This window comes from Mustelus asterias, chromosome 29 (genome assembly GCF_964213995.1).
Source record: "Mustelus asterias chromosome 29, sMusAst1.hap1.1, whole genome shotgun sequence".
In the NCBI taxonomy this organism is placed as follows: domain Eukaryota; kingdom Metazoa; phylum Chordata; class Chondrichthyes; order Carcharhiniformes; family Triakidae; genus Mustelus; species Mustelus asterias.
The window spans coordinates 19,114,202-19,129,542 of record NC_135829.1 but is presented as its reverse complement, the minus strand read 5'-3'; the positions used below and the strand labels follow the sequence as shown (position 1 = coordinate 19,129,542).

The 15,341-nt window shown below is 44.1% G+C and overlaps 1 protein-coding gene across 1 annotated transcript; it reads right to left on the bottom strand.

The window, feature by feature from the left end:
- Positions 1-2,214: 2,214 nt before the first annotated feature.
- pclaf (PCNA clamp associated factor) lies at positions 2,215-10,505 on the bottom strand. The gene is made up of 4 exons (XM_078199852.1): positions 10,355-10,505; positions 5,306-5,386; positions 4,376-4,550; positions 2,215-2,650 (listed from the first exon to the last, which is right to left on the bottom strand). Exons 1-4 carry the CDS (start codon positions 10,410-10,412, stop codon positions 2,593-2,595), a joined length of 372 nt encoding a protein of 123 aa, XP_078055978.1. The 5' UTR covers positions 10,413-10,505; the 3' UTR covers positions 2,215-2,592.
- Positions 10,506-15,341: the final 4,836 nt, after the last annotated feature.

Below are 15,341 nucleotides of genomic sequence, written 5' to 3'. Positions count from 1 at the left end.
TGGAGAGAGCATCAAGACAGGCTAAAAAGGTGTATTGTCTCCAGACAAGACAGCCAGTGAAACTCTGTGGGAGTTACAAATAGTGTGCCATGAACCCAATATCCCGGTTGAGGCCGTCCTCGCGTGTGCGGAACTTGGCTATCAGTTTCTGCTCAGCGACTCTGTGCCGTCGTGTGTCGCGAAGGCCGCCTTGGAGAACACTTACCTGAATATCAGAGGCTGAATGCCCGTGACCACTGAAGTGCTCCCCAACAGGAAGAGAACAGTCTTGCTTGGTGATTGTCGAGCGGTGTTCATTCATCCGTTGTCGCAGCGTCTGCATAGTTTCCCCAATGTACTATGCCTCGGGACATCCTTTCTTGCACAGAGTTTCACTGGCTGTCTTGTCTGGAGACAATACACATCTTTTTAGCCTGTCTTGATACTCTCTCCACTCACGTTGTTTTGTTTCTTAAAGACTTGATTAGTTGTAAGTATTCGCATTCCAACCATTATTCATGTAAATTGAGTTTGTGTCTTTATATGCTCTGTTTGTGAACAGAATTCCCACTCACCTGAAGGGGCTTGCAGCTCCGAAAGCTTGTGTGGCTTTTGCTATCAAATAAACCTGTTGGACTTTAACCTGGTGTTGTTAAACTTCTTACTGTGTTTACCCCAGTCCAACGCCGGCATCTCCACATCATGGAATACAAGGGCAGGGAGGTGATACATGGTATATAGATTCAGTATTTCTGGCCATATTATGGGAAGTATGATTGCACCAGAGGTTGCAGATTTACCAGGATGCTGCTTGGTTTATGAATAAATATTTCCTTGGGACAGCAAAGATTGAAGGGACCTGATTCAGTGTATAAGATTGAGGTGCACAGATAGGAAGGCATTATCTGTTAGTAGATGGGCCAATAACAGGAAGAGATGCAGGGCAAGAGGTAGAAAGAACAGAACATTACAGCGCAGTACAGGCCCTTTGGCCCTCGATGTTGCACCGACCTGTGAAACCAATCTAAAACCCATCTAACTTACACTATTCCAATATCATCCAATGACCATTTAAATGCCCTTAATGTTGGCGAGTCCACTACTGTTGCAGGCAGGGCATTCCACGCCCTTACTACTGAGTGAAGAACCTACCTCTGACATCTGTCCTATATCTATCACCCCTCAATTTAAAGCTATGCCCCTCGTGCTAGCCATCATCATCCGAGGAAAAAGGCTCACTGTCCACCCTATCTAATCCTCTGATCATCTTATATGCCTCTATTAAGTCACCTCTTAACCTTCTCTCTAATGAAAACAGCCTCAAGTCCCTCAGCCTTTCCTCATAAGACCTTCCCACCATACCAGGCAACATCTTAGTAAATCTCCTCTGCACCCTTTCCAATGCTTATACACATCCTTCCTATAATGCAGCAACTAGAACTGTACACAATACTCCCAAGTGCGGCCGCACCAGTGTTTTGTACAGCTGCAATATGACCTCATGTTGAAGTCATGAAAGAGCAGAGTTGAGAAATTTTCCATTCTGAGGGAGGCAGTCTGGGCTATCTGAAGCAGTGGTTGAATCAGAAACTTGTAACATGTTAGTATAGATTCACTTGTACTACCCTAACTTCCAGGGCTGCAGGCTGTGCCACTGGAAATGGGATTGGTGCAATCAAATCTTTGGATCAGCATGCAAATTGGCCAAATGGCCTCCCTTCTGTACTGTATTGCATCTTGCAAATGGAAAACACTTACCAAGTGGAACCAGGGCATGTTGTACTGGGGCTCTAATTGCTAATAGCAGTTTCTAACAAACTGAAATATTTTGGTGGCAATGGCCTGTCATATCAATGAGGCTATTTGGCTGTCATCACTTCCCAGATCAGATAACATTCAACCAACATGAAATGACCCAAAGAGGGATACCCAAATGGCCAGCTTAGAGCCTCAAGCACTCAATTAGCTTGTGATGCATAGCGACAATGATTGTAATCAATGTGCTGAGCATGAAGCAGAGCAGCTCATCAATTGGTATCTCGTGTCTCATTTTATCAAGTCCATCTTTCAAAGATTTCAGCAACCAATATTCAATTCAGGTCACTAATATTTTAGTGACACTTCTGAATGTGTTCAATGAGCTGGTTGATCTTGTAGCCCATGGATCCACACCACTACACTCAACACCGTTGTTGATTTCTAGATTTTTCCAAGCCAAGAAAACAAACTGTGGGTGCTGCACAATGTTTAAAATTTATTATAAGAGATTGACTAACATTGCAAAGCTACCAAGGCAACTAGCAAAACACTTGCAACATACCACATTTCCATAAAAGTTTATCTCCTCTCACCATTCCCACCCAACAGCAGGAATAGGAGGACAAAAAAAAAAGATTGAGATCCAAAATGCAAACTAGGTACCAACTCTTAAATAGCTAAAGGTCCCACTGGCCCTGGACCAAAAGTTCTAGCTAATAAGTTGGGTCCCATGATTATGGCTTTTAATTGGTATTAAATTTCTGTACAAGACAACTAAAATAAATCCATACTACATAGCAATAGACATATATACAAATATACACCAAGGAAGATCAATTCAAGTATCAGATGTGTTCAGTTCTCTTCCTCTGAAGCAGCTTCTTCCGACGAGTCCTCAGGCAGAACACGTGCCCTAGGTGGAATAAATGGACAATTAGAAAGTTATTCCAACAATATTGAATATGCCCCTAAAATACATTTGGAAACAAGCAATGTTGAATGCTGGCTTACCAGTTGTCATCCCTCATTGAGGAGTTTAATGATTGAGCCCCTGAGAATCACTGCAGCCCTTGCAGTAATCATCTCAACTCATGGTAAAAGACAGCGTGTCCGAACCAGAAAGAAAATGGCAACCCTGACAGTGGGTGCTCTTGTCATTGCTGCTTGGGAGTGGGTGGGGGTCAGATAGTGAATTCAGTAGAAACATGCAGCAATGTCCTGGATGGTGTACAGGTGTGAAATATTGCTTTGCTATACAGCTGAATACTTCACAGTACTAGCTGGAGGTGAAGAGGGTTACAGGGGACAGCAGCAAGCCACTCACTGCAGACTCTTGTCCTGAGCAAATGGTACTATGTCTGGTCCAGCTATGCTTCTCAACTGCAGCAACTAGCATAGTAATAAAGTAATTGTATCAAAGCATTATGTATTTATGAATCATTGTATTATTGGTGTTGAACTTCATTACAAGATGACAATTCAATGAAATATACAAATGTATTTAGATATGCTGCTGATGGCAGGAGTCTCAATGGCTTGTTTGAAACTAAGACATCAAGCTCAGCAGCCAAATCCCAAGATGTTTGCATATCCTATTGTAGGCCAACATGGCCCACCCCATGATTGGTTGGCTGTGAATGGAGCTAAACTCCTGTCACAAATCAAAGAACGCCCTTTAAAAGCTTGAAGTCCCTGACCCCAAATAGTACTGCCAACAGACCAGGAGACCACAAATGACCTCCCAAACAACAAGGTCACAAGAATGGTGTCACCGTCAGGTTCAGTGATTCATTTGACATTCGCAACATTGTGTTTCCAAAAGCTGGGTTACAATCAATATTGCAGTTTTGCCAAGAATCAGATCTGAATGGTCATCATTTGTTTGATATTAGTGCACATTTCAGAACAGTTGTCTCAGGATACTGTAATCAACATAAAACTCAAATATTTAAATCATTATTCCTCAAAGACAGAATAAATTTTAGCCCAAGTTGTAATGTTATGCCCAAAATATCAAACTCCCCCCAGTTAGACTCTATACAGTGCAGAAGGAGGCCATTCAGCCCGAGTCTGCACCAACCACAATCCCACCCAGGCCCTATTCCTGTAACCCCACATAATTACCATGTTAATCTCTGACACCAGGGGCAATTTAGCATGGCCAATCAACCTAACCCACACATCTTTGGACTGAGGGGAAACTGGAGCACCTGGAGGAAACCCATGCAGACACAGGGAGAATGTGCAAACTCCACACAGACAGTGACCTGAGGCCAGAATTGAATCTGGGTCCCTGGTGCTGCAAGACAGCAGTTTTAACCACTGTGCCACCCAGTAAAGAATGAGTAAAGATGTTTAATCCATGATGAGTTGCTGATATCTGCTAGGATGACAGGAAGTCTTGCTGATTGCAGCATCCTAGAATAGGGCAGGGAAACAAGTCACAGCTTGTCTTGATTTGGGTGAAGTTGCTATCCAGTGCCCCTCAGCTGGAGATTTGAGATCCTGGACAAGATCTCCCCTGTGGAGCCGGAGAACATTGCCCAAGAATTGTCACTTGGGACTTTCTACATCGAAGGAACCATACCACAAAGCTGCACTCAGTGCCTTTTTAGAAAGGGGGAATGTTATAACTTACCTTCTTGGAGCTGTGCTTGTTCCAGCCTTGCTGCTACTGGCTTCATCATCTGAGGGTACAGTATTTTCCTTCTCAGGCTGTTTGGAAGGACCACCACCAAAAAATTCACCAATTCCTTTCTGCCACTTTGGGGTAGGCCTTGGACACACTGGGTTCCCACCGGCGTATTTTCCTTCTATTAAGCACAAAACAATGTTCTATCAACCAGAGTTTATATCAAGTGCTTCCCAAGTACTGGAAAATCTTTTCTAAAGAAAAATTCAAGATGAAATTCACTCTCACCCAAAATATTCATTAAAGCATTGCCTTTGGAGCCGTTAAGCCCATGAACTAAGGCACAATCAAATTTTAATCTGCACCTCTTGCACTTCAGTCTTGCCAGTCCACCATGTCCTCAATTAATCTACACAAACTGAAGGGAGCCAGAATTTTCATCTTTAACATTGAAGATCCAAGGAGTCAAGAGTACACAATTGCTTTAAGATGGGCAGCCCACAAATTAAGAAACCAATTCCCAATCATTTTTCTTAAATAGGGCCTGAAAGAGTAAATTAAGATGCATTTGTTGATTGTGTTGCAAATGAATTTATTGCACAAATGGAAACTGAAAATCCAAAGCTACATTCAATTAGATATCAGCCTTTAAGACAAAGGGCCAAGTACTTGAAGCAGATCGGAGGGATTTGGTTGCACTTAACATGTTCATAAAGAAAGCCCAGTGGGAAGTAATTCTTGCACCTATTCTTTAATTTAACTGTTGTAGATTACCAGTTGCTGAAACCAAAATGAATTCCATGCATTTGTACACTCCCAAAACCATAGTTTCCATTTGTCAAGGGCCTTTGCTTCGACTTGCTGTATAATTTATATACCACAATACCAGTCAGTAGTTTAGTGTACCTGGGATATTTTGCTCAGGTCAATACGTACCCTTTTTCCCAGGTGATGTTAGAGAGCTGTTGGCTGTACTTGTACATCCAAGTGCCTTCCTTGGTGCTCTGGCAGCAACAGCTGTTGAGAAAACAATTGTATGGGTGTCTTTAACAGTTAGATACAATGACAGACTCAGAAATAAAAGGACCTGGTTAGCCATTGTAAAGACCTTCATGCCAACTCATGTTTGCTTCACCCAAATCAAGACCACTAATATTTTGTAATTTAATTCTGTAAAGCATGGGATTCTTAACCAATGATCAGTTGAACTACGAAGAAAAATGACTGATTCCGGTCCACGACACTGAACAAGCTTTAGTCAATTGCCTCAGAAATGAATCCATTCTCACGAGTCCCATCCATTCAATTTTTTATAGCACAAAAACATCCCAGAAGCTAATGGGATTGTGAACAAGTCTTGGTGGCTGAAAATAAAGGTAGACTAGACATTTTTAAAGCAAAAAACCGAACAGACAGATTTAAACTTCATCCTGTCAAGTATGCTCAAGTCACAAGTGACCATTCTTCCATGTAGAGAAGTGTTGAAAGTTTTCCACCATTCTTTGGTGACCAATTTAGGGAGGGGTGAGGAGCAGACAGGTGTTTAAATGTTGTAAACACAACAGAACAATTCTGAGAGCATTAAGGCAAAATACTGCAGATGCTGGAAAATTGCAGCAGGTCTGACAGCATCTATGGAGAGAATAGTCAACTTTGAGTCAAGGTGACCCTTTGTCACAGCTCTGATGAGGGTCATCCCGACTCAAAACATTGGCTCTATTCTCTCTCCACAGATGCTGTCAGACCTACTGAGATTTTCCACTATTTTCTGGTTTTGTCTAAGAGGACATGTCAATTAGCAAACAGTGTGCAAAGCTTATTCTGGAATCCAAACAGAAGGTTGACCAGTTGAACTTGTGGTAACTGAACCCAACAAGACTAGATAGGCAGATGCAGGAAGGATGGTCCCATGGGGAGGTGGAATTCACTTCCATAGGACATAGTTGAGGCCAAACCGTTGTATGTTCAAAGAGTTAGCTATAGCTCTTGGGGGGAAAAAAAAGCCAACTGACCTCCACCTGCTCCCATTTTCTGTCAATCACAGTTCAGACTCAAATTCATGAACAATGTTTGTTTTTAAATAAACTTCCACTCTAGTATAAAATGACCGAGTGTCACTCGTGACAGAATTCAAGAACCCCAAGAAACCAATATTGCCCATTCCAATGTAATCAACTGGTTACTTGAGCAAACACTGACATATACACAAACCCCAAATGACCAGCAAGTGGATTGAAGGATCACAGTAATTATCAGCAGCTCAATGTTACACCAGGTTAGAAAAACAGACACCAATAGGCTAAATACACATTAAAATTACAGAAGGATTGATCACCAATTCCCACACCCAAAGACAATAACTAACAGGATTCAACGCAAAAATAATTCCTCTAGTGGATGAATGCAGAAATACAAAGTTACAATTAGGGATGGAAATCATGCAGTGTTTGCCCAAGTAGTGGAAACCTGAACTCCTGTCCTCAAGGGCTCCCTAACCATACCCATCCTTGGCCAGCCCCATCTGCTGAAACCCTCAGTCACTTGTCTTTGAAGTACAATATTCCAATACAAAAGCTAAATACTGATGTTGGAAATTCAGGCCTGAAAGCATCTGTGCAGAGAGTAGCAAGTTATGTTTCAGGCTGATGATCTTTCAGCACAACTGAAGTTAAAAATGAAGTACAGAAGCAGGCAAAGTGGATGGGGAAGTGCAAACAAGGTGAAGGGCAGGAAAGATCAAGTGACAAAAGGAGATAGAGGCAAAGAAACAGGAATAGAAAATCATTACCAACAGCATGGAGACCATATAATTTGGTGCAGAGCTTGTTTAAGACCTTGGGCAGTGGGAAGGAGATAAAAAAGGCAGCAATTGCATCTCCATTTCTCCAGCTTCTTCCCTGCTGTCAGACCTTTGAATGGACTTACCTTGCATTAAGTTGATCTTTCTCTACATCCTAGCTATGACTAACACTACATTCTGCACTGTCTCCTTTCCTTCTCTATGAACGGTATGCTTTGTCTGTATAGCACGCAAGAAACAATACTTTTCACTGTACACCAATACATGTGACAATAATAATTCAAACAATTTGCATGGAAGGGGCTCAAGAGGGAGCTAGAGTGTCACAATGACTACTAAACACGGAGGGATGTAACATTTGGTGGTTGCCCTACACTGGGAGTGGAAGGTGAGGACAATGAGGAAGGGGTGAGAGCCAAGTACAGGAAAGAACAGACTGGTCTGCCCTGCAACCAGCGAGTTGCATCCTTGCTTTTTATTCCTGGTAAAAGCCTAATGCCTGAAGAACATGCTACAGAACGTTGCTACTGCAATCTCGTGCAATATTTGATAGTAGGCCGTCTAGGATCTGAGACAGCAGAGGATCCAAGGACAGCCTCAGAATGTCGGGACAATCCTTTAGAACCAAGATGAGGCAGAATTTCTTCAGCCAAAGGGTGGCAAATTGTGGAATTCACTGCTGTAGAAGCCAGTTCTGAGTGTATACAACATCAAAGGTTACAGGGAAAAGGCATGAAAATAGGGTTGAGAAACATAGCCATGATCAAATAGCAGAGCAGACTCAATAGGCCAAATGGTCTAATTCAGCTCCTATATTTATGGCCTTATGGAATACATTGCATAGCACATTCCTGTCTGAATGGCATATTCAGCCATTTCACCATTGGAATGTATATTGTACATGTCACCTCAACATCCCAAAGTTTATTACAACCCTAAACGAGTTGTAGCCTCACAGCACAACCCTTCAAGATGCCCACTTACCTATATTTACCCTGCCTTCCACTTTACCAGACCTTCCTGTTTTTCACCTCTTTCCTCACCCTCCCCCCACCCCCAAAACATTCCTAACTTTTGCCAAAAGGTAACTGACCAGAAACAAGCCGCTTCACAGAATTATGGCACAGCAGGAGGCCATTTGGCCCATTCACCTTTCCCTCATACCCCTGCACATTGTCCTCAAATGTCAATTGAATCGGCCTCCAGACAGCACATTCCAGATCCCAACCACCTCGTGAAAGTTTTATCCTTATATTTGCTTCTTTTGCCCTTGCAATCTTTACACAGCCACAATTCCAGGCAGTGCATTCCAGGCCCAAACCATTCCTTGAGAAAAAAGTTCCCTTCACAGATGCTGGCTGCAGAGTTGCCAGTTTCAGTAGCTCATATTCCTGGAGACTTCATTGGCCATCTTCCCACTAAACTATCCCATCCTACCATTTCCCCAATATTTAATTTGTTAAAATCAAAAACATATGCAAAAGAGAATCAGTTATTTTGTTTCCCTCCCAAACTTGGGAATGTTCATCTCAGGTTTGCAAGAACTATTATTCAGGAAATATTCTTTAACTCTAGAGAGTTACTAACTCGAGCTGCCTAACCTGTTGAACATTTCCAGCATTTTTGTTTCTCAGAGCAGCAGTGTGCTCACAGCACTAGGGACCCAGCTTGGGTCACTGTCTGTGCAGTCTACACATTCTTCCTATGCCTGCATGGGTTTCCTTCAGGTGCTCAATTTTCCTCCCACAATCCAAAGGATTGTGGCACAGCTGCTTCACAGCTCCAGGGACTTGGGTTCGATTCCTGGCTCGGGTCACTGTCTATGTGGAGTTTGCACATTCTCCTAGTGTCTGCGTGGGTTTCCTCCAGTTACTCCGGTTTCCTCCCACAGTCCAAAGATGTGCAGGTTAGGTTGATTGGCCATGCTAAAATTAGCGTCCTGAGATGCATTGGTTAGAGGGATATGGGGGTAGGGCCTGGGTGGGATTGTGGTCAGTGCAGACTCGATGGGCCGAATGGCCTCTTTCTGTACTGTAGGATTCTACGATATGTTGGTTAAGTGCATTGACCATGCTAAATTCTCCCCTCAGTGTATCCAAACAGGCACCAGAGTGTGGCAACTGGGGGATTGTCACAGTAACTTCGTTGCAGTGTTAATTAAGCCTACTGTGACATTAACAAATTAAATTGAAAGGGAACAGCATATAGATAGGAAAGTCTTTCTAAAATTTTACTCGGAATTAGCTAGACCACACCTGGAATACCACAAAGTTTTGCATTGCTAATGTCTTTAAAGATGTCCATCATTTGTGGTTTCTTTCTGCATCCGTGACCCCCCCAATACACCTGCGTAAATTCTTATTCATCCATGTGGTTCAGCATCGCTGATAGAATCCCTAGTGCAGAAAAAGGCCATTCGGCCCATTGAGTCTGCACCAACCACAATCCCACCCAGGCCCTACCCCCATATCCCTACATATTTACCCACTAACCTATGCAACTCAGGACACCAAGGGGCAATTTTTAGCCGAGCCAATCAACCTAACCCGCACATCTTTGGACGGTGGGAGGAAACCCACGCAGACACGGGGAGAATGTGCAAACTCCACAGACAGTGACCCAAGCTGGGAATCGAACCCGGGTCCCTGGAGCTGTGAGGCAGCAGTGCTAACCACTGTGCTACCGTGCCGCCCACGATAAGCCACAAGATGCTTGTGGGAGCACTGGGTGGTGTTGTTAAGGTCACTTCATGAACACGTTATTTTTTTTAAAAAGGAGAGGTGGCCATTGATTAAAGCCTGCTGCTGCCCTTGGATGGAGACGAGCCAACACTCGGCCCGGTGAGGGAGAGCGGGTGGGGGGAGCCGGTGGAAGCATCCGGGGTGCTCAGCCTGGCGCCAAAAAGCCTCACACCTCCCGCCAAAAGAAAAAGCACAGCCGGGGACATCCCCTTTAACCTGGGAGACTGCGCGGCAGGACATCCCCTTTAAAAGAGAGAGAGGGGGGGGGACAATTCTTGTCCGCCGATACAACGCGCTGAGGGGGGTGAAGCAATGGCGGCCGCTCAGCTGTACAACCGACCCGGCAACACACGACTGACAGGGCACGGGGACACACGGTAAACCCTCCCCAAACTCACCCGCCCTATCCCGCGCGATTTCTCTCCCCCCCGCCACCTCCCTTACCCTTGCGATAGGAGCCGGTGGAGGAGGCGGACGGGCCGTCGGCCTTAGTGCGGACCATGTTGGCTGATGAGGACTCTCTCTCGACCCGGGCCGCGCTCGCTCGCGCCTCCCGCTTTTTAAACGCGCCGCCGCTCTCGCGCCTTTCCTCAGCAGCCCCTCCCCTCCCCCTCCGGTCCCGCACCGCCGGCTCCCTATTGGCTGGCCGCCCGGCACTCTGACCAATCCAAGCGCTCGTCCCATTTACCTCTGGTGGGGATGCACCAATAGCATGGACGGACACAAAACAAAACAACGGCGAGCCCGCCCTCCGACCTCAAACGGGATTGTCGTCTTGTCACTTGCGATAATTTTGAAGTAAAAAAATGATTCTTGAAAGAAACTGTATGTAATAAATCCGCCGGCATTTGAAACGGGTAACGATTAAACTTACTTTTCGTCGAAGTGGCTGTAATTCTGCTGAGTACTGGGACCGAGCTGGATTGTCCAATCGGCTGGCGCACTGGCATGATTGACAGCGCTGCGGACCAATGAGGAGCGGCGTGAATTGGCGGGACATTGCTTTCTTCTCGCCTTTGTTTGCTAACATGGTTTGTAGTAATTGTAGGTTTAGTTTTACTCGGTGTCATTAGAGGCTTGGAGCAACTGTGTTCATGAGGCTCAAGTGTAGGATTGAGTTTGCAGATGTTCAAAATGCAACCAATCCCCGCAAACCCTGATTTTAAAAAAATCTTTTACCTGATTGTGTGTTTTTATCTTTTTTTATCTTTCACCTGATTGTTTATTTCTGGTGGAATTCAACTTTCTAAATTCCTTTCTAAAGTTAAATCCAGCCACCACATGCAAAAAAATCCCATTTATATTTGTTTTTGTTAGACTTTCTAAAATGCCTCCCCTCCACCCCCCACACACTTAAATCCTGTCACCACATTCAAATTTTCCCCATTTGAATCAGTGCATCGAGCAACAGAATGCGATCATTTTCACTAAAGATTACATGGTGTCCCTCAAGTGTTGGAAACTAATCAAAATCCTGTGTAATGGTTTGTTTTTAAAAAAATCCCCATTGATATTAATTTTGGCAGCTACCCCGCATTGCTCATGGGGAGACACTTTTTAAACGGATTATTTTCAGCAAAATGAGATGGAAAGTTGAAGAGAGTAATGACATTTAGATGAATTATGTCTCAGATATTTAAAATATCTATATTTGGAGTTGGATGGGAGTCAGACAAAGTGCAAGCAAGAATGGTAAAACTGATTGTGAATGAATGTTTCTGGTCAAATATGGTTTGCAGAAATGCATGCCTTGAAGCTCCAATGTCTATTTCCTCTGGTTTGTTCTGAGCAGAGGAGAATGCTGCCATTTGGATTATCATGCCTGTGCGTCTTTTAGGGCAAACCAAATAAACCAACTCAAATTAACTCAGGGACAAAGTAAAAGGGGCAGCTCCCCAAAAGGAGGGGGAACAACCCGAACAGAACCAAAGTACAAAGGAAACTTAAAACATTAAATCATAATGTGGTTATCGGGGTCTATAATGCACCCCAGCCCCTGCGGTGCCCAACGGGCGTGGAAGACGTCAACTGTGCCCGGTGGACACCGCATTCAGGGACACCTGGCCGTGAACATAGTCGCGGTAGAGGGGCAGACAGTCAGGATGGACGACCCCATCGATCGCCTGCTGCCTGGACCTGTTAATGGCCCCTCCCTGTGACAAAATTTTTCCTTCAAATAATTCTCTAATTCCCTTTAGAAAAGCATTAATGAATCTATTTCCACCACTGTTAAAGTAGTTTAACAACATACAAGCAGTCAGCCCCTCAAGCCTGCTTTGCCATTTAATAAGATCATGGCTGAGCTGACAGTAACTTCAAATCTGCAGCCTGCCTACCCCCGATAACCTATCACCCCCTTGCTTACCAAGCAGCATGGTGGTACAGTGGTTAGCACTGCTGCCTCATAGTGCCAGGGACCCGGGTTCGATACTCTGCATGGGTCACCTTCTGTGCGGACTCTGCATGTTCTCCCCGTGTCTATGAGTTTCCTCTGGGTGCTTACCATCCGAAAGACGTGCTGGTTAGGTGCATTGGCCATGCTAAATTCTCCGAGTGTACCCAAACAGTTGCTGGAGTGTGGCGACTAGGAGATTTTCACAGTAATTTCATTGCAGTGTTAATGTAAGTCTACTTGTGACACTAATAAATAAATAAGAATCTATCTGCCCCTTCCTTCAAAATATTCAAAGACTGCTTCTGCCTTTTCAGGAAGAGAGTTCCAAAGACTCCAGACCCTCTGAATGAATTTTTATTTTGCCTCATCTCCATTTTAAATGGCTGACCCCCTATTTTTAAACAGTGACCCCTCGTTCTACCTTCTCCCACAAGAAGTAACATCCTCTCCACATCCACCCTGTCAAGGCACCTCAGGATCTTACATGTTTCAATCTGTCACCTCTTACTCTTCTAAACTCCAGTGGATACAAAAGCTGGTCCAATCTTTCCTCAGAAGATAACCGTTCCATTCAGGCATTAAACTGGTAAACCTCTGAACTGTTTCCAACTTATTTACATCCGTTCTTAAATAAAGTGACCAATACTGTACACAGTACTCCAAATGTGGTCCCACTAGCCCGTTATAACTGAAGCATAACCTTTTGTATTGAATTCCCCTTGCAATAAATGATAACATCATATTAACTTCAACACAGGAAACATTGGAGCAGGAGGAGGCCATCCGCTCCTCAGTCTTATTCTGTTTCTGTACCTATTGGTTGATCTTAGCGCTGTTTTCCCACCTTGGTCCCATGACATTTTATGCCCTTGCCCAACAAAATTCTATCAGCCTCAGTTTTGAATAAACCAATAAAATATACCGTGTAAATGGTCAGACATTTCATTTTATATTTTGCAGCTTACATACATCACAATTTCCGTGTGCTGCACAAGCATGTGAGAATAATTAGGGGCTGTGCTTTCATTCAATCCTCTCAGCAACAATATTATGTATGGGAAATACAGCATGATCCAAATTCAGTGAATTTAACCCATTTTTGTTCAAATTCACTTTTTCCTTATGCATCCTGTGTCATCATGCATCCTTCAGTTTTCCACTTCTGGTGCAAGATTAAATCCTTTAAAAACCCAAATTGGATTCAACCTGCCCCTGTCCCCATTGTCGAAGAGTCTGCCAATCCTCATTTTTCCTCTTGAGTATGTTGCCCTCCATCATCTCCCATGTCCTGTCTATGAGTGTGCTTGGATCATGAATGGCAGTGGGCATTCAACCTTGGAGGGCATCACAATCCAGACTGATACTGCCTGCATTTGTACTTCAATGTAAAGATATATCTGAAAGACAACACCTCCAAAAGTGCAGCACTCCCTCAGCACCACACTGAATGTCAACAGAGATTTTCTACTCAAATCTCCCAATTGGAATTTGACCGTAAAACTTTCTAATTTAGAATAGTTAGACTGACTCCTTTGCTTTAGTAGTGGTGGGGGGGGGGTTTACTTGACACATTTCGTACATTGGAATGGCAGAGTGCACTACCTTGTCCGTGGAACTGTGGCTGAGAAAATAGTTCTCAAACTTTTTTGACTGAAGGGTGTCTTTTCAAATGGATCAGTAATCACCAATCCCTCCATCTAAATGTTATAGAATGCTCAATAACCTGGGGGAGCATGGTGGCACAGTGGTTAGTACTGCTGCCTCACAGCACCAGGGACCCGGGTTCGATACTTAGCTTGAGTCATTTTCTGTGCGAAGTCTGCACGTTCTCCCCATGCCTGCGTGAGTTTCCTCCGGGCGCTCCATTTTCCTCCCTCAGTCCGAAAGATGTGCTGGTTGGGTGCATTGGCCATGCTAAATTCTCCCTCAGTGTACCCGAACAGGCGCCGGAGTTTGGCGACTATGGGATTTTCACAGTAACTTCATTGTAAGCTTACTTGTGACACTCAGGGACGAAGTAGAGAGCTTCAAATTTTTAGGTGTCCAGATCACCAACAACCTGTCCTGGTCCCCCCATGCCAACACTATAGTTAAGAAAGCCCATCAACACCTCTACTTTCTCAGAAGACTAAGGACATTTGGCATGTCAGCTACGACTCTCACCAACTTCTACAGATACACCATGGAAAGCATTCTTTCTGGTTGTATCACAGCTTGGTATGGCTCCTGCTTTGCCCAAGACTGCAAGGAACTACAAAAGGTTGTGAATGTAGCCCAATCCATCACACAAACCAGCCTCCCATCCATTGTCTCTGTCTACACTTCCCACTGCCTCGCCAAAGCAGCCAGCATAATTAAGGATCCCATGCAACCCGGACATTCTTTCACCTTCTTCTGTCAGGAAAAAAAATACAAAAGTCTGAGGTCACATACTAACCAACCCAAGAACAGCTTCTTCCCTGCTACTGTCAGACTTTTGAATGGACCTACCTCGCATTAAGTTGACCTTTCTCTACAGCCTAGCTGTGACTGTAACACTACATTCTGCACTCTTGTTTCCTTCTCTATGAACGGTATGCTTTGTCTGCATAGTGCGCAAGGAACAATACTTTTCACTATGTTAATACATGTGACAATAATAAATCAAATTAAATCAAACAAACTTAAACTTGGCTTATTAGCAATAGGCAACATGGTTTTCTGAAGAGGAGGTCGTGTCTCACAAACTTGATTTCTTTGAGGAAGTGACCAGAAAAATTGACCAGGGCAGGGCAGTGGATGTTGTATATATGGGCTTTAGTAAAGCCTTCGATAAGGTTCCTCACGGCAGGCTGATACAGAAGGTGAAGTCATATGGGATCCAAGGTGAGCTGGTAAGATGGATACAAAACTGGCTTGGGCATAGAACAGTAAGAAGTCTCACAACACCAGGTTAAAGTCCAACAGGTTTATTTGGCAGCACTAGCTTTCGGAGCCCCAAGCCCCTTCTTCAGGTGAGTAAGGACTCGTGTTCACAAACAGGGCATATAAAGACAC